General features: G+C 41.9%; 1 protein-coding gene across 1 annotated transcript; it reads right to left on the reverse strand.

The window, feature by feature from the left end:
* Positions 1–12,454: 12,454 nt before the first annotated feature.
* On the reverse strand, positions 12,455–13,411 carry TAS2R60 (taste 2 receptor member 60). The gene has a single exon (XM_019715341.2). The coding sequence runs from the start codon at positions 13,409–13,411 to the stop codon at positions 12,455–12,457; it is 957 nt and encodes a 318-aa protein (XP_019570900.1).
* Positions 13,412–26,582: the final 13,171 nt, after the last annotated feature.

Genomic DNA, 26,582 nt, shown 5'->3' on the forward strand with positions numbered 1-26,582 from the left:
TACCTTCAGCGTTTAGGGATTGAAAGGCAAAGGATGCAGCAAAGAAAATCAGGCTGAGACTAATATGAGAGAGGGATTCCATTCCAGGAGCTCACACTCGGGAACATGGGGAGGAAGAAACAAACAGGTGGGGAGGGAGACATGGGAATGAAAAATATACTGAAGAGGTGATCTGCACCCAGGGATGGTACTCTATGCTCTCTGGGGAGATACCCTAGGGCAGACACTGTTAACGTGTTGCAACTTTGAGATGTCCTTTGGTTGGGACCCAAGTCTAGCACAGTAGATTGTCAGTGCTGAAACTGGCATCTGTCCTGTGCTTTCCCCATTAATTGCCTGAACAGAGAAGCCTGATTTATAATTCGTCCATTCAGCAAAATCTATTCAGCACATACTGTCTGTTGGGCACCAGGCAACGCACATAAGTGCAAAGATTAAGACAGTCTCTTGAGAGAGAAAGACAAGTAGACATATCATGACAATTCAGCATAATAAATGATAAAATAACAACAACTTATATTTACTCAATGCTGCTATGCATCCCCATGGACTATCCTAAGTGCTTTACATATATTAATTTTTTGACATTCATCAAAACTCAATGAGTTTCCAAAATGATGCTGGGACAACTAGATTTCCAGACACAAAAAAATGAAGTTGGACCCCTTCCTCACACAATACACAAAAATGAATTCAAAGTGGATCATCGATCCAAATGTAAGAACTAAAACTATAAAACTCATAGAGGAAAACACAAGAGTAAATCTTCATGACCTTGGGTTAGACAAAACCTTCTTAGATAGGTATTACATCAAAAGTACAAGTGACTAAAGTAAAAAATAGATAAATTGAATATGATCAAAATTAAAACAAACTTTTGTGCTTCAAAAGGCACCATCAATAAGTGGAAAGGCAACCACATTGTGGGAGAAAATATTTGCAAATCATATATCTAATAAGGAATTTGCATCCAGAATACATTAGAACACTTATAACTCAACAATAAAAAGGCTTGATAGTGGGAATCTTTTCACAATGTATACATATACCAAATCATCACATTGTACACTATATATGTTTTTTTTTTCTCACTATTTCTCACTGTTACCTCAGTAAAACTGAAAAAAATACTGGAGTCAATAAAAAAATAATTATGAATGGTAACTCAGAAATGTAGACCACAATATGATGTGTGTTAAATATTATATTAGAGTTCATATATTTATATATGTCCATGACAGGATGAATGGATAGGAGGATAAATAAACACATGATTTGTGGATAGAAAGAGAGAGAAAAGAGAGAGAGAACCACTGATACTTTGGATGCAAAATAAAATCGTCGTAATAAATATCCCCATAGCGGCAGAGTGTCAGCAAATATGGCTTCTGGGACAGTCTTAGATAATATAACATTTGTCTACAGTGGTTAAAAAATAGTAAATGTAAAGTCAACATACATGAAAGCGTGCTCCTTGGGACACAATGCAGAATAACACTGGCTGAGAATCTAGGGTAGGACTGGCCCATGATTCCCTCTTTGCACAGAGGAAATGGAATGTTTAAAATGACCGTAATCACAATGCAGATTGCAAACCCATGAGCCAAGATAAAAATACAGCAGGCAATAAAATGTTCAGAATCTGTCTCTTTCCAGACTGTCCTGCTGGGTGCTAGGAGGGCAGAGCACCACTCTGGCGGAATAATTCTCAAACAGCACCAAGTTTATTGTATCCTGGTTCCATTTAAAATTACTATAGAAAATTTATAATAAAATCCTGATTCAGCAAACTTGTTGAAAGAAACATTTTTACTCCTAACTTTATGGGGTTTTGTTTTTTCATGTTTTATGCCATAGTTTCCACAAAATATTTGGGTGTCCTACCAAACTGCCATCTGTAGAAACAAATAAAGATTCTTTACATGAAATCACGAGTTACTGTGCTCATTATTTACCATTTTATATTTTTCATGCTTTTTCACTTATATATTTCAAAGTTTCTTTCAGTACTTATTGGAAGGCTTTCTAATGTCTGTTATTGATGAAAAGGGGAATATTCATAACATATTAAAAAATATATACATTTATTATCCTAATTTTGTAAAACTTGTTTAAATGTCTGAAACATCAACATTATTTATTTTTGTGCATGTGTACATGTAGATACAATTTTACGGGAGAAAAAAATGTCTGGGAGGAATGAATAGTGAACGTCAATGGTGATTATCTTTGAACAATGACAATCTGAGTGATTGTTCAACTTCTTTATAATAGTCTTTATTTTCCAAGTTTCCTGGAATAATCCTGTATTATCCATAAAGAATATCAAAGCTTTAAAACTAATAAGTCATTTGTGATATATTTAAGGGAGACTAAATAACTCTACCTTATCACCAACATTTACCTTAGCTTATAAGACCCCATGATTTAAGACTAGTAAGAATTCATTGATCTGGCAGAAGGCAGGGAGGGCAGAGCACAGCAGGACAGAGCTAGTACCAGTATTCAATGTCCCACTATTATGCAGAGTTGTATATTAATCTTCCAAAGACTGACTTACAGCTGCTTTCCTGCAAATCTTCTATATAAATACTGAGTGTTTAACTAATTGGTCCAACCAAATTTTTCAGCACCTCTGCTCACCCCTCCTGCTAACAGAAAACCACCATCAATAGTAGCACGTTACCACCACGGTCACAACCTGAGGATTTCAACCTCCACTCTCGTCCTACAGAAAAGAAAACAGACCCTGTGAAGGTAACACACTTTCCCAAAGCCAGAACATAAGTAAGAGGCAGAGAAAAATGAACTCTTAAACTCAGATCTTGACTCCAAGACACTGTACCACACTCTCCAAGAGCCCTTATGTCATTTGGTTTCATTTTTCTCATCATCATCACCAGTTCCATGCCTTAGATGCCCTTTAATTTCCAAGCTCATGACCAAAATCGGAGCCCTAATCGTCTCTACTTCCCAAATACCAGCTACTGTATAAGGAGTAGAGAATGTCTGCAGTAGAGAGGGTGTGGTGCATGGAAGGAGCATTCATGTTTGTATTTGTTACGATTATTAGTTAGTTTTAGTATTCGGTACGCACTTGAATGTTGGGAATTAGTGAATAGGAGGCCGACTGGTTGCCATTAGGACTCTTGACTAGCCTATTCCAAATTCCCAGGTTCTGACCCCACAGAATCCCCGAAGTTCATGGGAACCATCCTCAAATGTCAAGTCAAAGCAAAAGAAAAGAACGTTCTTTGAGGCACTGGCAGTTCCTCCTCTCAGGGCGGGGTGACTGGTCACTGCTGGACGGGGCTGGCCAGGAGAAACCAAGATGGGACCATGTTGGCCCATCAAGTATGATGTTGTCAAAAGCAAGTACAAGGTCAAAGGAGGCCTGTGCTGCGATTCAAAGAGAGAGTCAAAGACAGAAAACCACAGGAGGGAAAAGACCAGCAGAGTCCTCCTTGGGAAACCAATTCACTTTCCAGATGTCTCTACAAGATAGAACGACCTAAACAAAAGTTGGAGTCCAAATTTTAAACTAAGCAAAGAAATCTGAATAGAGAGCATAGTCACGCAGAGGCAAACATCTGAAGGCTTAATTTCGTTTTACCCCAGTGAGTATGCAATGGATTTAGGACAGAGACTGACTGCCCTGAGCTCTGTGGTTTTAAAGCCCTTCCTGAGGTGAGAAAACTAGAGCTCCTGGCATGTGTTCTCTGAGGAGACCCCAGCGTTCTAAAATGCTGTTCCACAAAGCAACTGCTGAGCTGCCCCAGATAAGGACTTCCCGTTCGTTATAGCCAAGATATTCTACCATGTGTGTCTCTTTCACTGCTCTAGTAAAAAAAAATAGTAATTTAAGACATAAAGTTTATGACTCTTTCACCCATCGGCACCTGTAAATAACTTTAATTCACTGTACCTCAATGATTCTTCCTCACAAAATGTTCATCACCACTCATGTTCTGATTTTAAAAAGGATTTCTTACTTTCCAGCAGATATGGGGACACCAATGCTCATAGCAGCATTCTTCATTATTAGCCAAAAGGTGGAAGCAACCCCAGGTCCCTCAACAGATGGATGGATAAACAAAAAGTGGTATGTACCTGTAATGGGATATTATTCAGCCTTAATAAAGAAGAAAATTCTGGCACATGCTACAACATGGATGAACCTTGAAGACATTATACTAAGGGAAAGCCAGTCACAAAAAGACAAATATTGTCTGGTTCTACTTGCATGAGCTACCGAGAGTGGTCAAATTCATAGAGACTGAAAGTAGTCTGGTAGTCGCCAAGGTTTAGGAGGGGAGGAGGAAACGAGACGTTGTTTAATGGAGACAGTTTGAGTTGGGAAGGATGAAACGTTCTGGGATGGGTGGTGGGGTTGGCTGCGTAACAATGTGAACGTACTTAATGCCACAGAACTACACAATTTAAAAAGGTTAAAATGGTCATTTTATGTGTGATTTTTACCACAATAAAAAAGAGCATTTTCTCAAAGAATATTTTCTTGACAAACTGTATAGTCTTACTCTTTTAATTACACGCTTCAATTTCAGACATTGTTCCTGGTCTGCTAGAAAAGTATGTTACTCTTTTACAGAACAGAGACTACGTCTTCTTTAGCTCTCACATCGCCCACATAGAGGGACTCAGGAAATATTTGTTGAATGAATGAGCTTTGTTGCTTTTCCTTTTTCCAAATAATTCTTATGTGTCACCCTACTACAAATTGCATTACTGACATATTTGGTTACAGATGCTTTCAATATTTGGTTATTTGAGGAGAATGAGTTAGCAAGACTTTATATAAATGCTATGATAACAGAAGCAGGAATGTTTGTGTCTAGCTCAGAAATGCTGAGAAGAAACAAGCATATTGTACATATAAAGATGTTTGCCATCTGACTGGTTGGAGCCCTGAAAGTCTTTTATTGTTACTAAAGGTTAGGGATGATTTTTCCCCAAACTAACAGACTAGTAAAAACTAAACTAATACATGTAACAAAAAATTTGAAACACAGGTAAAGTAAAACATGTTATTGACTATATAATATAGTTATTGGCGTTAACTTGAGAAATGCAGCTTTCCCCCCAGCTTCCTAATGGATTTCTCAATTACCACACAGAGGAGCTAGAATGGAAATGTTTTCTAATGTTGAATGTTTGGACCAGCTGTTTTCTTTCTCCATTTGAAGCTTTCCAGCCATAAGGACAAGAATCTCCTTGTATCTGATCCCTACAGGGCTGAATGGATGGTTGTTTTGGTGCGGACCCAAATCACAGTGCTCCCAAGGAGTTTGTCAGTAGGGTAGGAAGCCACCAACCTCAGAAAGTCAAGTCCTGATCCCTTATTTTATGAAAATGATAGTGCCCCCTAAACACAGAAATCCATCTTGATCTCAAAAACTATTGCACTTGAGTTCTGATGTAAGAAATATAATAACACAGTGACACTGGAGTAGTTTCACATTTTCAAACAAATCACTTTGAACAAAATAGAAAACGAATAGTATTAAGTAAGTATTGTATCTTAAGTAGTTTATTCAACCTCTTCTAAAAAATAGTGTAATTTTACAGAAAGAACACTAAAAGTGGTCAAAAATGCTTCCACTGCCCACAGCTGTCTGCCACCCCAGCCTGGCACCATCACAAAGTGCAGGACAACACTTATTTATAATTAAAAGACGTGCCAGTTAGCTCAGCTAACTCAAGTTCAAAATGCATCCCACTGCCGACTGCTAAAGCCCAGTTTCAGAAGCTTTTATCTGCCACCAAGAGGCCTACCATCCAAACAATTGGAACTTAGATTCACTGCAAGCGTGTCACAGACGCCAACCCAAGAGCAGCCACCAGAAGCCACATCCTGGCTCACCCCATGCTTCACAATTCTGATCTGATTTCAAAGGTTCAGCCCCCCTCTCAAGTCTTCTCCCACGCAAGCCTTTCTTCTTGTGACTTTTTTAATCTCAAGATTATCCCCGTTTCCCTGAGTGAATCACACAAGAATGGCCAGAGATACAAGGCCAAAAGTCTACAGGAATTCAGAAAAGGAGGCCATCGGTGACATTAAGAGATGTCAAAACCAGACTATTATGAAAGATAGATGGAAACTCCCCAATATCCCGTACTTGAGACATCAAATTTGCAGCCAAACATCATATACAGATCACGCTGCAGACAACTATGTCTGATTAATTTCCATTTTAGAATTCTCTCGGAACCAGGGTCAAATATAAACTATTAGTACTTGTTTAATGGTCACTTCAGTTTATCACTGTTTTGTATTCCTCTAACTGGTTTATGTATGTTGTACGGTAGATTTGTTGAATGTTTAGATGCTACTTTCATATCCCCATTGCGCTGAGCAGGAAGATATGTACCTAGAGCTCCATGTCTAACAATAAATTCTTGTTAAAATGTAAAAGAAGCATGGCAGCAATTCCTTCTAATAACTATAGAAAATATGCAGGCTGGGTGTTACATCAGTGAACCAGCCTAAACCTCTGGAGTGTTTGAATTTATAAGAGAATGGCAATCAATAACCCCACTTTTGGCAGCCATTGCTACTTCTACAGGCACACAAATAGTAAATTTTTGCATTAATAGAGTAATCTAGTTAATTACAATAAAATAATTCATTCATGTGCTTAACAAATATTTATTAAGTGTCGACCACTGACCAGTAGGGAACAAAGACACAAATGCTTTGGAGTCTACATTAGAGTGAAGGAAACAAATGACACAAAATATAAATAAGTAAAATACATCAGGAGAATACTAAGGGTAAAAGCAGGACAGGGACTAATAATATGGAAAATTGCAACTTAGAGTGGCAATGACAATGCCTGAAAGAAGTGAGGGCATGGGTCATGACAATATCTGGGGAAGAGCATGCCAACCAGAGAAGTCACCAAATGCAAAGTGTCTGAGGGAGACGTATGCTGGGCATAGACCAGGAACACAGAGAAAGCCAAAGTGGGAGGAGCAATGAGACAGGCAGGAGGGTAGACCAACAGGAGACAACTTCCGTGATATGGGGTGGAGGACAAACACAGAGGGCATTTCAGTTCAGTATGCAAACTTAGAAGTTTACCCTAGTTTGAAAAGCAGAGATGTAACATGATAGGACTTACATTTTTAAAAAATCCTGCTAGCTACTGTGTTAAATATAGACCAAAGACGAACGAGAGTGGAAGCTACAAACAAGAGGCCATTGCAAAAATCCAAGCCGAGCTAAGAGTGGCCTACACAAGCCTAACCCTAATTTTTTTCAGACCTTTACATCGAGGGTTGGCTTTCAACAGATTGCAGTGAAGGAGATGCTTGCTACATACGTACCCCCACCCAGAAGCAGGTTATCTAAAAATGCCTTAGCACCAGTTTAAATGGTTTACCAACTGAGTTTCTGAGTGATTGTATGTGGGAGGTAAAAATTTTTGTCCAGAGCAACTGGAAGAACGGAGTTGCCACTACTGAAACAGGACAAACAGTGAGAGAAGCATGTTGAAGCAGGAAAATACCAATTCCGTTTTGATATGAAACGTTTGAAATGCCGATTGCACAGCCATGTGGACATTTCAAGAAGGGCTATACACGTGTAGATCAGAGAAACACAGTCTGAAGCTCAGACCACTTAGATCAAACTCTCTAGAAGTAGAGCCTGTGGTGGAGATAATTGTGCAAGTGATTTTTTTCAGGAGAAACCTGTAAGGAATGAAGAGACATAAAATAAGGCAGAGGAAAAAGCTAGACAAAAAAAAGAAAGAAAAATGGTTTGGGGATTAATCTAGACTCAGTTTGACACCATGGAGAGACCTGGAGTATAGACTGCTAGAAACTTGGACGCCTAAGCTCTGTCAAATCTTCAGCAACAAGGCAACGCTTTCCTCCCTTATCTGAGGAAGCTGGTCACCTTCCCTTCAGAGCCTGTAATGGATTCCCTTCTAGTGGTTTCATGGCAAGGCACCACTGGTCGTAAGGACCCACCTCACCTCCTCTCATTGCTTCGAGACTATAACCAGACTCAAGTCCCAGCAGGCCCAAGAGAATAAGACACAAATTGTGACCCATGAGAAGGTGTGATACGCACCAAAATCCTAAGGGGGGATTGCTAGATCAAACGGCGCATACCTTAGTCAATGTGACAGCTATTGCCAAATTGCCCTCCATAGAGATTGTATAATTTCTACTCCCATCAGCAATGCGTAAAAGAATGTGTTTCCCCAGTAACTTGGCAAAAGAGTGTTGCCAAATTGTAAAAGTCTTGCCAAATGGATAGTTTAAAAAAAAAAGTGGTATCTCAGTATCATTTTAATTTTCATTTTTCTTATTATAAATTAGGTTCATTGTCTTTCATATGTTTAAGAACCATTTGCACTTCCTGTTCTGTGAATGTGTAATTCAAATTTGCCAACGATTTCCATTATGACTTGATATTTCAAGTCTTGCTTCAGAAGGACTAAGAAAACAGGGTTTCTCTGGCTTGTGGGAGCTGAAGGATACGTACAAACACTACAAGCACATCCCAAAAGGTGCGGTGAGAACAGCCAACATTTCATGTAAAACTGAAAGGCTGTATTTTACGAAATGAAACATAGGAAAAGTTGAATCATTTAAAAGGGGGGGGGCTTTTAAAAATTAAATGACATTTATAAATATATGGTGATGGAAGGAGAACTGACTCTGGGTGATGAACACACAATGGGATTTATAGATGATGTAATACAGAATTGTACACCTGAAATCTATGTAATTTTACGAACAATTGTCACCCCAATAAATTTAAAAAATAAATTAAAAAAAAAAGAAAGACACATACACTGAAAAAAAAATTAAATGACATTTAGATTACAGATCATCTCGCTTTAGAATTTATCTGGACTTCATGATAGCATGTTGCCTCTCACTTTATTTTTGTTTTTCCAATGGTAGTACCAATATGTACTTAACTATTCCCACAGCAATACCACACTGTTTAAAATACTGTAGCACTGAGGTATCCCAGGTCTGTCATTCCCTGGCCATGAGACCTTAGAAAGCCCGCTAAGCCTCTGCTTTCGCTTTGCAGTATTGTTTTAAGAATTAAATATACAAAGGAGTTAAGGAAATGAATTGTTGAGCCCCGTGCCTCCTACAAAATAGGCATTCATAAATGACTGTTACTAATACTATCATGAAGCACGATGAAATTAGACTACAGGCAAACATTAATAATAATAGTAAGTCACTAGCTATTTTTAAATAATCCCTTCTTCTCTTTTACTTTTCCATGTGTTCAAGCTCCAAGAGGACTTGTGCCTGTGGGGAGATCATTCAGATTCTGTTCTGTTCTCCTAGGCTCATGATGTGAAGAGTGGAAGGAGCAGAGCAGCTTATAGCAGGTTCTCTGGAGGGAGAGCCACGGTCGGGAGCAAAGAGGAAGAAGTGGCCATTCACTTACCTTCCCACAGGAAGGAGTTAAAAGCTTGCTGTTCACAGTTGCTTAGCAACACGCAAGGGCTGGAGAAAGAAGAAAGCCAAGGATGGCAAAATCAGACAAATTTTACTCACTTACCCATTTATTATTTCCACATTGTGCATAAGTCAAAGAGAAACAGAATAGAGGTTCGACCTCCAAAGATAAAGCAGCCGGACAGTGAAGGGAAGACAACTCAAATGTAAGCATAAAAACACAGTAAGTAGATAAATACACCAACGAAAGGACATGCGCCTACAGCTGGGTTCCAGGTGCAATAGAATCTTTCTGTTCAAAGCAGCAAGTGTTTGTAAGTGCTTCAGGGAGCACACAGAAGACTATGAGGAAGCCCACGCCTTCAGGAACTTTAAAATCTACGTGGGAGAATAAACCAAGTATACAGATATATCACTACAGGGCAGCACTCGTGTATAAATGGAACAACACCCCATTTTTATGTCCTCAACTGTGGGAGAGGTCAAAGGAGTGGAGGGGCATCCAGAAAAGCTCCCTGAAGAGGAGCCATTTGAATGAACCCTGAAAAGTTGAAGTGGGGGGTGGAAAAACAGGATTTTGACAGATGTGAAGATAAGAGCACATTTCAGCGTGTCAGGGAGGACGCTCCAAGTATGTCCAGAATAATAATAATCCAAATTTCTCTGCAAAATAGGATTATACTACCGTGTTTCCCCCAAAAATAAAACCTAACCAGAAAATAAGCCCTAGCATGATTTTTCAGGATGACATCCTCTGAACATAAGCCTTAATGTGTCTTTTGGAGCAAAAATTAGTATAAGACCCGGTCTTGTTTTCGGGAAAACACGGTAGAATGGAAGCGGTAAAAGATACAATTGTTGCCACATTTTGGAGATCCCTGGATGCCACGTTTAGGGACTTGTGCTTCATTTGATAAGCACTGAGAGATGACGAGGGTGTGGGTGGAAGGGTTATAGCCATGCCTTCAGGAGAGTGACCTGGTAATGGTAATTTTGATGGGAGGAGCGGGGCGAAGGGAATGTCATGAAGCAAGGGGTGAAAAGAAACGTAAGCAGTGCAGGTAAGAGAGAAGGACAGTCTAATCTAAAATAGGATCCACAGGATTGGGAAGAAAGGGAGAGAGATAACAGAGACATTGCAGAGGTAGAAATTGAAGACAAGTGACTGATTGGATAGAAGGGCAGAGAGTAGGGAGTGAAAGCTAACTCAGAGGTTGTAAGCCTGATTCACTGGCTATCAATAATATTAGGAAAAAACTGAGCAGCGGAGGGGCTGGTGGGGGGAAAGAAAGAGGAGGAGGAGGAAAAGGGGGACAGCCGTTTTCAACCTGCTTTCAACTTGAAGTGCTCATGGTACCATCAGGTGCAAATGCCCAGCAAGAGGAAGACAATAGAGGTTTCGAGTTTTGAGGAAGGTCAAGGCTTTGGTAATTATTCACGGGTGGGGAAGACCCCCCCCCCCGCCCCCCAGTGCAGGCTCACAGGAGAAGGCCTTTCAGGAAGACATGTGATGGGCAAGTAAGGGGGGTGTTTACTCTCCTTTTAAAACAATCTTCTACCAAAATCAAGTATTACTTTTGTGAAAACATTTTTAATCAGTTTGTTTTCTGAGAAAAGAACAGTGTTATCAAGAGAGGCAACTACTGCAGAGACACAGGAGGATGAGGGCTAAGGATGGTGACACACTGAGGGATCAAGGACTCATGTGTGTCCCTTAGAAACACACTGAGACAGAATAGAGAGCAGAAGATGAGTGCAAGAGGCAAGGGAGGGGTACTCGGGGCAAGTGATTAATTAGAGGAATGAACGCTTGGGGGGGTAAGAAAGCAGAGGGGATTTTTTTCAGTAAAGAAGTTCAAAAGCACATTTGTTGAGCATGGGAGGATAAGAAAGTGGGAGAAATTGAAGATTCGTGTAGAAGTGGGACCCCCCCCCTTGACTGAGCAGGGGACAGACAAAAGTCCCAAAAGCGTGGAGTTAGGCGTGCACACATGTGAGCCTTGAAAAGCCAAAAGCAGGGACCCGCCTTCTAGTGCAGAAGGCAAGGGAAGGGAAAAGAAGAAAGAGGCTGAGAAATTTTAAAGCAGATAGAGGGAAGTTTAAGGATCTCAGTTTGAATGGTTCAAGAGGTAAGTGAGCTTAGGGAAGGTTTGAGACCTGTGACAGGTAGAAGTGCAGTCTTTGCTTTTCACCAAACCAAGCCAGCGGTCTTTTTCCTAAATCTCAAGGGTCAGACAGATGTAGAGGAAACTCTCCATGTCAACATTTCAGTAGGTCCCAAGGTCAACACAAAAGAAGTCACATCTGGGTTGCAAATGTTAAGGTCGCATGTGGACCTTCACATTGACAAAACTGACTAACAGACTAGGCTATTGTGGAGAATATAAACAGCATATAAATCATAAGGCCCTAGCATTCAGAAGCATCTCTAAAGGTCACCTGCAAATATGCAAATCCCAGGTAACACACACTGCCACACACATGCACACATTACACCACCCTCTGCGAACAGAAGTCAGACAGCAGGAACTCTTGCATGGACAGTCCGAGTGCTTCACTGCAGGCGATGTCTGGAAAGCAGTTACGTGATAAAAAGGGAAAGGTGGTTTACAGGATGAAGCCAGAGGACAGCTAAGGCTCCAAAAATCTTCTCCAGTCTGATCCAACAGCTAAAAATTGCATGTGTCAGGATCCTTGCATCCAGTTTCTAGAAGGATAATTTTAAACACCAAGAGACTAATCACAGGGAAAGTAAAAGTTTCCTGATTCTTGGCCACATTGAGTCCCACAGGGAACACAGCTGTCTCAGCGACACGCTTGCTGAGAGTATATGAGTGATGCTAGCCCCGATTTCAGCACCTTTGATCTCAGTTTACAATTCTGTTTCATTGAAGTTACTTTCCTCATCATGAAATGTGGCAGAGATGTAAAGAAGCAGTGTCCCACTGCGCCCGTGCCCATGCATTAGTCTCCAAGGATTTCTATCAATTGCAGTTCAAGATGCCCCTGCACGCCGTAAGGAGCAGCCCCTCACCAGCACAGCTGTCAGCCTGGGGTTGCTCATGAGTAGAATGATGGGGTGGACCGCTGTGCACAGATAAATGCCTGCCTGCCACACCCCGTGCTTAAATTCCTGAGATGGGAAAACACCTGTAGCTTTGAGCATCAGTGACAGAAAAGAGTAGGTGAAGAGGATGGTAAAGGAGGAGAGAGCCAGGAGAGCCTTGATGTGTGCCTGAGAACGGGGATCGCGAGAGCCAGAGATGGACAGGAAGGTCTTCTTGGCGTGTCTTCCCAGAGATGTGATGAGCAAAACCATGCCAGTGAGGAAGACAACGGTAGGGACTGTCCAGGTAACAATTTTTAGACGGAAAAAGAAGTTCTCATATGTTCTCCCGACAGCATCCCCAGTGACATTCCACGACTGCAGACCGCTCCGTAAATCGTTCTGATATATGTTGTGGTTGCCTATGCAAAACAAGATGGTGCTCAAGCTAGAGAACCCCACAGAGCTGAGCAGCATCCATGGAACCAACCCAGACACCTTCCGCTTTAGCCAGAGGAAGACAGGATGAGTGAGGGTTGCAATTTTCACGCAATAGAAGACACTGAGCCAGCTGCAAAACCATAAGGTGGCAGCATTCCAGAAGTCCCACTGGAAGGCTAGGAACAGGAGTACAGGGTTGTACAGGAAAACCTCTGGATACAGAAAGGCATAAATGCTCTTACAGATCACCACCCACTGCAGACAGAAGCGAGAGACCCCCAGGCTGACCAGTAACTGATCGCAAGGTGACAACAATCTGCGTCGCCACCACTCCATGCCCAGTGCCACAATAATGAAGCCGTTGCCGACCACTGCCACCAGGCACAAAAGGAATACAATGGTAGACAAAATGATGGCTCTCTTATCTATCACCGAAAGTTCTGGAACTGTGTCGTTCCCACTCATCTCTCCTGTGGACAAGGCGAGTCCCAAGACTTCAAGGTGTATCCCTGGAGGGTTGCTGCGGAAGGTCCTAGATGACGCTCGTCCCTCCAGCTGCCCCAAATGCAGAGGACAGAACAGAGAATGCGGGCTATCTGAGGAGGGCGAATAGGTTCTTCCCCTCAGAATGAATGCAAATGTCGCTAAGGCTCAGTTTCCAAAGTCCTCATGCCTGCCCGTGAATTTGCCTGCCCTTTCTGCCCATGTCAACATTGCTGTAGATAATATATCAGACCCTTGCCATCAGTATCCCTTACACAGCAGTTGATGCTTCTCAAAACTGACACCTACGACACGACCACACATCGGCTGGCAGCTCCTACGGACAGTCACAGCTCATCTCCATTGGCTGATTGTTTTGTGCCAGGCATTGTTTGAAGTATTCTCCATTGTGTTCAGTTCTCACCACCGCCCTAGGAAGTAGGTGCTTTAAGAACACCCGCCTTGACAGAAAAAACTGAGCAAACCCTCTGCCGAGAGAGGTTAATTCAAATTCTATTGCTTGTGGTGACTGCTGTCATCACAATAGAACAGGAGGCAATTATATAACCAGGTAGGTGACTTTTGGTTTTTTTTTACAACATTTGCTAAGTAGTGACCTTCAAAGTGGCATTTCAGAGAAGAAACTCACCAGGATAGCAATAAAACCAAGGGGATGTGGCAAGAAGAACCTTGAACTAGGAGTCAAGACAGGGCTTAGTCCAAGTTCCACCCTCATTATGAATTATTGGGTATGCTAGTTAGCCCCTGGTGGTGCCTCAGTTTCTCCACCTGGAAGATGTGAAAAGTATCATCTGTTTTAATTCACAGGATTAGACTAGAATCTAAGATTAGCATCTCAGTTTTTAGAGTGAAATAAGACACTGAAATAACTTTATAGGCAAAAGAAATGAGGCTTCAAATTATCAACTAATACTCCCATTGGAAGTCACAGGTACATGGAGAGAAGACCAAGCCCCAGACTGGTTCCAGGACTAGAGATCTTGCCAGAGTTAGCAACACATCTTTTACTTTCATCTTCTTCATCCCTAGCTGAAGTCAGGAGACGGGGTTTTGAGTGTTGTCACAGTAACTACTTATGGATCTTCAGGCTAGTCATTGAACCTCTCTGAACCCCTCTTTCCTTACCTAAAAATATATAGGTCAGAAACAAATGTAACTTTAGGTAGATAGGTAAGAAGGTAGGTAGGTAGGTAGGTAGATACTTTGGAAACTACAAACCTCTGCACATACATAAGAAATAACTAAGATGATGATGACAATTGTTATTATAATGACTATCTTCTATTCTGTCCATTCTTGGATTCACACGTATTCCAAGAAGAATTCAGGAGAGCATCAGGGATGCAGTACAGGTCCAGGGAACCAAATATGAGACCATCTACTTTAACCAGAGGAAGGCAGAGGAAGCAAAGGCCACATTTTTCATAGGAATAAGGTTCAAAGAGTGAAATCAATCAATCAATTCATCAATCAATCAATCAGTGACCAGGTGAGTGTTTAATTACCCAGGTGAGTGTAAGGAAGTTAACGTGTCATAGGGAGACAGGCCAGCAGAAATTGTTCAAATATGGCAATGTTGAAGGCTCAGGATCAAGTCACCAGAGAGTGAGGGAGTATTTTATAGTATACTCACCTCCCAACTAGTACCATATCCTATCAGTGACATGCATAGAACCCCACAAAGAGAGAACAGAATGCAAAATACTCAGCCCCGCTTTCCAGTTCCCAGTCCAGCTGGGACAAAGGCCCAGACAAAATTGTTCTTCCAACACAGAAACTTAGCTCTGTAAACACTGTGTCCCTGGAGAAATGCAAGAAGGGAAACTAAGGTAACTCATCCACTCTGCCCTTCTTAGTGCAACTCTCCAGGGGATAGAGTTTCCAATTGCTCTCTTCCCTGCCCTTGTTCCTCCAAATGACATCTGGCTGTTTCCTACTGGAACTTGGAGCAACGGAGCAAACTCTGGGCTCATAGCTCTGGAGTTCGGCCAGCCACAAAACTGTCAGCATGGAAAACTCATCTTCTCCCATCCACCTCCTGCATACATGTCCGATGGCTCGTACGATGGGAAAGATGTGCACTTAATCCTCAGTTCATTTAACAACAATTTATTAAGCATCTCCTGGAAGTCACCATCACCCTGCGAAAGGCATTGAGGCTACAACAGTGAGCTCGGTAGGGATCTGCCCTCAGAGTGCTTTCCTGCACTAACCATAAACCACAAACAAACATTTATTGGGCATAAAGTATGTGCAGATTCAGTTAATCCCAAAGGGTGAATGACCATCTGTATTTAAAATATGCAGTGTGTTTTTCAGTGATGCTTTTGTGGTTTGTGCGTTTTGTTTGTTTGTTGCATTTTGCTTTCTTATATTCAGATTATTCTTCTTAAGGGGAAGCCACGTCTGAGTATTGAAGCATTTTCACAACTAGTCGTTATAAGTGTTCATTAAAGTGGTCGAAGTAGGAATCCTAAGTAGGTTCTCTATGTGGGAAACACTCAACTCAGTACACTCTGTCTCACAGGGATTAAAAAAAGGAAGCGTCCCAGGCTGTGGTAGTAAATGTTATGTGTCATCCTAGTCCCGTTCCAGGAATTCTCAGGAGAGTTCAGGCGCATCGGCAGCAGCAGCAGGAACCCCTTCATTGTGAGGCAACGAAAATGTTGTCTTGTATATTGGAAGGAAGGAGACATGGCGTCAGTAAAGGAGGTAAAGCCATGATTATGCCTAGGGAATGAGTTTGGCTACAGCAGAGGATTCAAGTAAGGGAATGGAGGCATATCAGGCTGATAAGGTGTGCTGAGGAGAGATCCCAGAAAGCCTTGAAAGTCAGGATGAGATATTGGGTTGGGACTGGCCAACATTTTGGGGCTCTTATGAGTTACAGCTTAGGAAAGGGAGGTTGAGAACCTCAATGAAATAAGATATTCCTGAGATAAGCCCACTAGACCCGGCATACCACAAAGGGCTGTGGAAATGTTACAGAACATGAGAGTTTCACTACCATCCCCTTCCCATCCAAGATGTTCAGTAAAGTTCTGGAGCTCCACCAAGGAAAGGAGTCCTTCAGATGGTTCCAGCTGAGTAGGAGGAAGAGAGGAGACAGGCACCCCCAATGTTCCTGCCTTCGCTGCTTCCACCCAACCCTCTTGTGGCGTGATCCTCAAGGCTCAGTCCACACAATTAATTACTGCCCACCCTGCAGGGAGTCACCAGCTCACTGAGGCTGGAAAAAAAAAAGAAAAGAAAAACTCTATCAACCAGCTTCCCAAGTTTCCTCTATGCAGCTCACCCTCTCGACTCTCTGGAAAATCCCCTGCGCTCCTCTCCAGACATTTGAGAATCTCTTCTTTTAAAGCTTTAATCATCTTTTTCCAAATAAAAACTCGTCACGCTGTTAGCGTATCTCTGCTCCTCTCTTCCTCCCTCCTCTTGCCTAGCTCAGCCTTCAGCTGGCATAATAATATAACATTTGGGCGGCCTCAGCTTCCCAAGAATGTTAGACAACCTATTACAAATGCAGTTCTTTGTTTGAAAATTCCTTGTAACCTCTATTCTATTCCGTTATTTATTACTTTTGACTAGCTCAAATATACAAATCTCTCATAACCATGTCTAACGCTTTGCCCAGTCTGTTCTAGTCTATTGGTCTCTGTACTTTCCATTCGTAAAAAAAAAAAAAAAATTATGAGCATACATCCCACCATATGCATATTCATTTATTTTAATTATATGCATGTACTACTTTACTATTACATTATGTACATCACGAAACATACGTGAAAAAATGGGAATTAGAAGGATGAGACAAAAATAAATGGAAATTGAAGTTGCCATGCTTTTCTTCCAACATCCAATAAATCATTATGAACACACTCTGGGATGCAAACACCCCCATTTGGAGACTACCATCCTATGCGTTGGCAGCCAGCGTCCACCTCCTGGGTGAGTGGACAGGAAGAGTAGAATTGTTAAAACTAAGAACTGCGGCAAATTTCATTTGTTTTCCTTCTCTACCGTCTGTTGGCCAAAAGCTAAAAGCATTTCCATATCAGACAATTCCTTTTAATTCAACACATAGCAAACATACAAAATCATGGAGCGGACCTACAGTGGCACAAAATTCATACACGCCCTCAGCCTTCCATGGCATCGAATAGAAAAGGCTCCGTGAATGGAATCAGACATAAGCAGGGCACAAACGAAGGGGATGGCAAAGAATGGCAGAGAAAGGCAAGGAGGACGTTCCAAATGGGCCAGACGACCATAGGCTGGAGGGAAGAACACATGGGTTGGTGGAAAGAAGTTCTGCTGGACTGAAGTAAGGAGACTGAGCTGAGAGCAGAGCAAGGACGAGGAGAACAGGTAACGCATATGGGGTGGGGTGGGACAATCTATGTTACCATTTAAAAAAATAACAACTCCAGGTTGACCACAGAGACACCTGCCATCCATTACAGGTCTCTGTAAAGGGCGTATGTACTGAAATGATGCTTGGAGCATATGCTTAGGGTTGCTCAGCGAGAATGAGAGAGGCCTATGAGGAAATGAGGCCACCACCATCCTAGTCCAAGGTGATGTGAGACTAGGGAGCAGGAACAGTGAAAGGAACAGAAGGAACAGAGAAGGATGGAAAAAGGATTCATGAGGCAAAGAAGGAGTTGGAAAGAAAGAAGGAAATGAAAAGAGAGAAGGACAGCACCCAAACCTGTGCATTTTTGCCACTCATGGCAGGACACCATATCATGGACAGCGGTTATTGATATGGATAACTTGCAATGAACTGAGCTTTGCTCAGGGCTTTCCAGAACCTCGTCTTCAGGGCCTTCCTGCGCTTAGGACTTCTTATCACCATGATGCTGGAGTGCAGACAAATGCCTTCATAAGTCACCTCTTCCCAGGCCCAGGCCAGTGATTCCAGAAGGTTGTGATTTTCACAGCACCAGTAAGCAAGGACAGGAAATATGAGGTGTAGAAGACGAGGAAGGCAGCAAGTGATTTCAGGGCCATGGTAAGCCTGGGTGTTGGGACCGCATAGCCCGGGCCTATGGCCACCCATCTGTTCCAGGTACTGGCGTGGTGAGAGCGTGAGCAAGAGCACAGACACCAGGAACCGGAAAAGTGGAATCGGTGTCACAAGCACGACATGACATAGGAAAACTATCAAAGGTCTGTATTCTATCGGCCAGGCTGCCATGTCCATGGGAAACCTTGGACACCATTCTCTGCACCAGAACCGTATTCCGAGCAGCTCATGAGACGACTGGCAGAGCAGATATGATCAGTGTCCAGAGCAGCAGCCTGGGCACTGATCAAGAAATTCTCCACGTCAGCCAGAGGAAGATGGGGTGAGAAGAATGAGATCTTCACATAGTAAAGACAGCAAGCCAGGCAGTTAGCCAGAAAGTGAGAGTGTTGATAAGGCCCAGAGGAATGTTGAAATAGTAAACTTTGGAACAAAACTCAAAGGAGGCCAGGAGGTGGCTCGGAAGGGCGATCCCATGAAGGGCCATCCCATGCAGGCAGAACCAGGAGGCAGCCTGTGGGCTGTGGCCAGCATCACACCCGCTCCCTGCCAAGTACAGCCACCACGAAGCCGTTCTGCACCATTGCAGCCCATGATCCAGGAAGAAGGGGACCATGGAGATTGACCGATGTGGGGGAGGGGGGCATCTGCTCCCAGAAGTTTCTGCTCAGAATTAGTTTCTACCATGGACTGCTGGGATACATCCACAGGGAAAAAGAGCCTCTCTGGCCAAGCCATTCTCTTCTGAGATCCGAGATCCGAAAAGCTCTCTCCCTGGATTCATGCAAAAGCTTAGCTACCAGCAAACACCTCTAGTCCCCTAGGATTTGAAAAGAGGATCCCTGTGATTTCCCTTGGCATGCAAATCATGCCCAGCTCAAGGACACCCTGTCTCTATTTGCATAACGTGTATTTGCCTGTTCTTTATCAGAGCTAGATGCAGGAAAATGTCAGTAGAGGCTCCAGGGGTAATTGAAATATCCATATTTTGCACTTTCATTTCTTACCTTACTATTTCTTTCCTAACTATTCCTTAAAAGATGTCCTTATCGTTGTTGCCTCCCCTAACCACAAACCTTCCCTGATCCTTCATGTCGTGGGTTAATACTTTATTCAGTAGCCTTTATACATTATATTAAGGACCATCTTCTGAACAGGTGGAATAAGAAGCCATCCACGGGCACAAGTCTTGGAAGCACTAAGAAAAAGTTCCCTTTTCTCCTCCAACAATCTCTCACGCTGCCAAAATTTCACGGACAGGCATCTCCAGCTAAATATGAATTTCCCTCATGTGTTAACATCAAGTCTGGTAGCCATTCACACCTTAACTTCAAAGGGCTTGGCACGCCAAAATTAGTTCTTTCCTAAGAAGGCTCTGAGGAAATGAGACAGAGTAGATAACGTCATAACGAGAAGAAGGGAAAGACAGATGGGAACTGGGGAGATCAGATCTCCCGTGAACATGGCAGTAGGCGCTGGGGAAGAGAGAGTGGGTGGTCTGGCAAGAGCAACTCAGAACCGAGCTCCTAACAAGCCCACAGGGAGGGGCTGCTGTGGGCAGGATGAGCCACATTCTATAACGGTGCTTAAGATAATAACAACCAACCTGTGCGAACACCTGGCCATTTATGAAGTGGTTGCACCCGTGTTACATTTTGCCTCCACCACCAGCCACACAGGGACACTGGTTCAGATCAGCCAACTCAGGCTCAGGGAGCCATGAGGAAAGACCCAACGAAGGTGGGTTGTAAAGGGCAGGATTGCCTATGAACAAGAAAAAAGAAAAAGCAAAAGGGGAAAGAGAGGAGAAGAAATCAGAGGTTCAGGTGGAGAGGCAGGAAAGGGAGTCCCCTCTTTAGGTGTCAAAGATCCTAGAGTGACAGTCCTCCCCTAAAATCACTCACAGTTAATGGCCTTGCCCGCCCCCCACTTTATATTGTCTCACCCAAGATTCTACAGGTGAGAGGTCTATTGTGAAAGAGAAATAAAAACAAGGATAAACATTTACAGTGGAGACCTCTGGAAAAAGAGATCAGCTACCTCTCACTATAGCATGTGCTTCATTTTTAGTGCGCTCTTGAAAGGTTATCAAAGAGCAGATAATCCCATCTGATCACCAGTTTTGCAACATAGCGTCAGTGGCTTGACTGACTTGGGTCTTTGCATGTTTTCCTCTGGCTTCTTCGTGAAGTCAGCAGCAATGAGTGGCTTTGGCGTGTTTCACAACATCCTGGCTCTTCTTGGAATCCTTTGGCGAAAGGCCAGCTTCACGATGTCATCGAGAAGCAAGTTGAGGCCATGGCACACACACCCTGTTGTGGCCACATCATGTAAGCCCTGTGTGCTCACAGGCTACCTCCATGTGACTTGCACAGTCATCAAAGCAGACACTTGGCCCTAAACTGTCTTTTTCCATGACTTTTCTTTTCCTACAGTTCACAGTGCTACAAAGTCAACGTTGTCTCCTGTTTCGGTATTCTCCCGTAGGAAGGTTAACAGAGTACCCTTTCTCAGGGACATGCTCATCCATCTCTCCGTGGTCCACCAGCTATGTCTTAGACAGGTCCCATGCCCCATTCATAGTCTGCTACAAGGGGCCCAAAGCAGGACAATGCTTTCAGTTGTTTTCAAGAGTCCTTCCAGTATACAACAGCAGTCAAAATACTAAGGGTTCCTCACAGGAGTTTGGGTATCTCTTTTCTAAAGGTGTCTCATGCCTGCAAATGAAGCTGATGAACCCTTTCCTGTAGCACAAATGGCAATACTTTTTAGGGCAATGCCTGAGTCCTCTGTGAAATGATGCTCGTGTCAAACCAGTTTATAGCCGAAAGTTGGATTCCAAGTGGACAATCCTGAAAAGACCCACTTGCACTTCCTTCATTTTGGTTAAAAGATTTAAAAAAAAGAAAAAAAAAGATTTTTTTGGTTTCTGTTCATGCATTTGTTTCTGTTTTATTTTTTTTTTTATTACATTAAAAAATGCTTTGGGTCATATTAGCGACACGTAAAAATAAACATGTCATTTGACAGGATTTGTAAATCTTAGTGTCCACTCTTTACTGGATCTTTGAGTGAATGTATAAATATAGAAGTCCCCCCCCCATCCTCAGTTTCACTTTCTGTGGTTTCATGAACCTGTGGTCAACCGTGGTCTAAAAATATTAAGTAGAAAATTCCAGAAATAAACAATTCACAAGTTTTAAATCGCGTGCCATTTTGAGTAGCATGATGAAATCCCACGCCATTCCATTCCATCCTGCCCAGGACGTGAGCTATCCCTTTGTCCAGTATCTCCCCCCAAATGCACTATCCGCCCATAGTCATTTAGTAGCCCTCTCAATTATCAGGTCAACTGTTGCAGTACTACAGTGCTGGTGCTAAGTAAACCTTACTTTACTTAATAATGGCCCCAAAGTACAAGAGTAGTGATGCTAGCAATTTGGATATGCCAAAAAGAAGCCATAAAAATGTATGTATGTATAGGAAAACACATAGTATACATAGGGTTTGGTATAATCTGCAGTTTCAGACATCTACTGGAGTCTTGGAACTTATCCCCCACAGATAATGGGGGACCACTGTACTTTCACATTTTCCCATGGTTTTATCAGGTAATTGATGGTCTGTGCCAAGGAAAGATAGAGGAGGAAGGAAATGTTTTTAATGAGTAGACTGCATATAATGATAAACTAAATAATGCACAACTTTAATAATCATTTTCATGCAGAATAAGCTCTAAATATTTTTTTGGTCCTACAGACCACCTCTCAGTAATATATTCAGGTAAATACGTTTGGCTAAAGCATTGGATCTAATGGTAATCCAGTATAAAATAGAATTTTAGCTTTCCAACAGTAAAATTGAGAGTTTCCAACATTCTCAATTATCAAAAGGTGTAAGCACAGTTAAATATTGTTTACTATTCAGGTAAATTTACACACTTTCCTTTCAAATGAAATGTTGTTACATTTCAAAACTATTTTTACAATTATAAAGCTAGCCTGCAAGGAGGTCCAGTGTCCAATTTTATTTCAATTCAAACCATTTTAGAAGAGTTTTTGTCTCTCTGTCTTGCACCATTTGAGCTATTGGAAGCAATGAAATGAATCTCTAAAAGAATAAATCAATCCTCCCATAATGCCACAATCTTCACTAGAATGTCTACCATCTACTGAAATGATAAATCATGTTCAACTTCTAAATCAGTGGTTTATAAATCATCCCCTCTTCCATAGTGGCTGCACCATTTTGCATTCCCACCAACAGATTCCCAGATCACTTCTCCTCTTTTATATAACTGGGCAACCACTCCTCCCTCACCCTAGGAAAAGACTGGTATTCTCCAGAGAGAATAAAACAGAATTTCTGAGCTGGGTGTATATCAAACACATTTGAGGCCAGGGTTTACTGAAAACAGGAAAATTAGGAGAAAAAATGCTTTTCCTTCACTTGGCTTCCAGAACATTGGCACACAGGCCTCCACCCTCCAGGTAGGAGATGAGTTTAGTCTTTTCCAAGAATCTGAACATTCCAAGACAAAGAACCAAAGACGCTGGTATCAGCAATTCCTCAAATAATTGGTCCAGCCAATCCCTCTACAGTGAAGCTTATGGCCACAAGTCCCAGGCATAAGTTCAGGGTGTTCCATCAGCCTTTCCATCCCTTACTCAACATGAACAGAAAACGAGAAGTTGGGACATCTGAGAAAAGATGGAAGATAAGACCAAAACAAAGAAACAAAATAGTTACTTGGAGGAAAAAAAAAAAAAAAGAATGCAAAGAGAAGAAACCTTTCCCCGCCCTCAAAAAATCAATATTCTCAGAGAATTCAGTGGCTATAACAAAACCACATCAAATAACAGGATGTTGTTAAAAAGAATCTGTCAAAATTTTAAAAGGGAGCTTTTGGGATTTAAAAACATGATATCTGCAATTAAAAACAGTAGAAAAGTTGGGATATAAAATGTATGAAATATCTCAGAAAGCATAGCAAAAAGAAAAAAAAAATTGGTGAAAAACAAGAGAATGCAATCCAGGATATCCAATGCCCAATAACAGGGATTCTAAAAATAGAGCAATAATAAATGAACAGCAGAAAAACATCAACAAATAAAGAAAAATTTTCCAAAACTAAAGGACCTGGGTTTTCACTGTAAAGAGACTCTTCAAGTATGTAATCCATTATCATAAAATTTCAGAATACTGAGCGAAAGGAAAAGTTCCTACAAGCTTCTAGGGAGGGAAGAGGGGACAGGAGACCACATGCAAAATATTAGGAATTGGAGTGGCTTTGCACTTTTCAAAGGTAGGTTTGGAAGCTAGAAGGCAACGGAATAACGATCTCTAACCTAGAATTCTCTAACTGGATATTCAAGAGCAAGGGCGAAATAAAAACTTTTCACACAACCCAAGTCTCAAAAGAAAGTTTACTTTTTATATACTTTTTCTGGGAGGTACTGGAGCACATGTTCCTCCAGAGCAAGCAAGTAAACCATGACAAAGGAAGACAATACAAGATCCAAGATAAGAGAGAAAGACCATGACGACTGCAATGGCAGATCTCAGGATGAAGGGAGGTGCACCACACACATGGGGACAAGTCCAGATTGGGACCAGACAGGAGATTGCCGGAGAACTTTTCTCAGACAAATAAAATCTTAGACTACCAGATGCATCCAAATTGTTTCGACAAAGATTTAGACGATTGATGGAGAATTTGAGAGCAAAGGCAAACCAAACAAAGCAATGACTAATTCAACAGAAAACAAAAATGTGTACAGGAATCAAAATGAAATTATGTTTCCAACAGGAATAGTGTGTACGTTGTCATGAAAAGAAAACCCAGTTTTCTACTCACAACGCTTCTGATACCAAATGTGTGGGCGTTTTTCTCACACCAAACAATTCCCCAACTCTCCAGAAACCATCTGGCTGTCCTACAGTTCAATTTTGACACTAACCACTCGAATTGAGTGCAAACCCACAGGTTAAGGGCTCAGTCCCACAAGACTGCCACTTCAGACACCAGTTCCAAGTAACCAGATTTGTCACTTGTACTTCTGACCAACCAGCTCTCAACTGAGGTTTCCACACTCCCCGCTCAGGTTCAATAATTTGCTGTATCAGCTCACAGAACTCAGAGAAACACTTTACTTACGCTTATTCAGATTAATGCCGAATGAAGAGGCACCTATGGCGAGTTCTGGAAGAGTTCTGTGCTGGAGCTCAGTCTTTGTGGAGCTGAGGTTCCCCACTCTCCAGCATGTGGACGTGTTCACCAACCTAGAAGCTGTCTGAACCCCTCTGTTTGGGTTTTTCATGGAGGTTCCACTACGTAGGTATGATTGAGTCAATCACTGACCACCAACCAGTCTCCAGCCCTGTTCCCGGGAGGTTAGAGGTAGGGCTAAAACTTCCAATGTTCGCTCCTGGTTTTTCTGGCAACTCTAGGCCCCCAGCTGCGAGTCAGCAGTCATCTCCTTAGCATACAAAAAGACACACCTGTCACACCAGAAATTTCAAGGACCTTAGGAATTCTTGTGTCAGGAACTGGAGTCCAAGACCATGTACCATTGACCCTTAAACAACATGGGTTTGAACTGCAGGATTCCACGTATACACGGGTTTATTCAACAGTCTCTCCGCCCTTTATACCGTGTTTCCCCGAAAATAAGACCTAGCCAGACCATCAGCTCTAATGTGTCTTTTGGAGCAAAAATTAATATAAGACCCGGTCTTATATTATAGTAAAAGAAAGCCGGGGCTTATATAAATTTTTGCTCCAAAAGACACGTTAGAGCTGATTGTCCAGCTAGGTCTTATTTTCAGGGAAACACGGTATCTGCAGGTTTCACATCCGGGGATTCGACCAACCACTGCTAGAACACAGTATTTTTGCATTCCCAATTGCAGATTTGCAACCATGGTTTCCCACTCTTAGCCTTCCAACCCCGGATTGAAAACAGTATTTTTGAATTTCCAACAGCAGATTCCCAACCTCATATTCCCAACCTGTGATCGAAAATCCATGCTTGGTTAAATCCTCAGATGCTAAGGGCTGACTGCAGTTAAGTTTTTGGAGATTCAAAAGTTATATACGGATTTTCCCTATGCAGGGCTTGGGCTCCCTAACCCATGTTGTTCAAGGGTCAACCATTTTAGAATAAAAGATGGTCCTAGCACCCCTATCACACAGGAAATTACAAGGGTTTTCGGAGTTCTGTGTCAGGAACCAGAGGAAGAGACCAAATATATATTTCTTATTCTATCACAGTCATTGTATTTTAAACACTTAATATTGATTTAGCCAACATCACAATAAAACTATATTGAAAAGGGAGATGGAAAGTGTCTGCCACGGGAATGGGGTGAGGAAGAATGAATTTTCATATCCCATAGTGAAAAGGGTGCCCAAGACTGAAAACTCAAAAGCAAAAATACAAGAGTGTAATTTAGATACAAAGGCATGAACACACAGACGCACGCACGTCAATTAAAGGAAGTGAAACTAATTGTCTTGGGAAAGAGAATAAAGGATGGGAACAAGAACCAGTGTTTTTCAAAGCAAAAAAGTAGAACTATCTGGTTCTTTAAACTAGATGTATAAATAACTTTGATGCAATCTTGAGGGGAAAAAATGAGAAAAGGCAACAAGAAGAGGGCTACAAGCAAAAACAGCTTAATTCTTCTTCTTCGATTTTTATAAATGGCAGTGCCTCCTAGAAGCATATTCACTTTCTTCTTGCAATTAAGTATTGGACTGAATTCTTCCATAAACAGGAATTCTAATGATCTAATGTTAGCCTTAATTTTATTAAAGTATGTGTTTTTTGTAATCACTTGGAGGAAGAAAGGGCAGGAGTCAGTATGTAAGTCATATTTCTAAAACAGTTTAGCCATCTCGCAAAAAAAAAAAAATGGTAATCTAAGATTTGTACTTTTCAAATGGCAATTTTTTTACCTGATTTTTTTCTCTCCAGTCCCCCTCATTTTGACCCTTCTTGGATGCCCTAAGAAAGGATTGTGGAATGGCTACAGGAACACTGGGTAAGTAAGTATGGGCCACCAAAACAAGGCACTGGGTGAATACAAGTAGATAGATGG

This window comes from Rhinolophus sinicus, linkage group LG11, assembly GCF_036562045.2.
Source record: "Rhinolophus sinicus isolate RSC01 linkage group LG11, ASM3656204v1, whole genome shotgun sequence".
Classification (NCBI taxonomy): Eukaryota; Metazoa; Chordata; class Mammalia; order Chiroptera; family Rhinolophidae; genus Rhinolophus; species Rhinolophus sinicus.

Bases quoted from the DNA above. Each gene is read 5' to 3' on its own strand.
- TAS2R60 (XM_019715341.2), bottom strand. From the start codon at position 13,411: ATGAGTGGGAACGACACAGTTCCAGAACTTTCGGTGATAGATAAGAGA.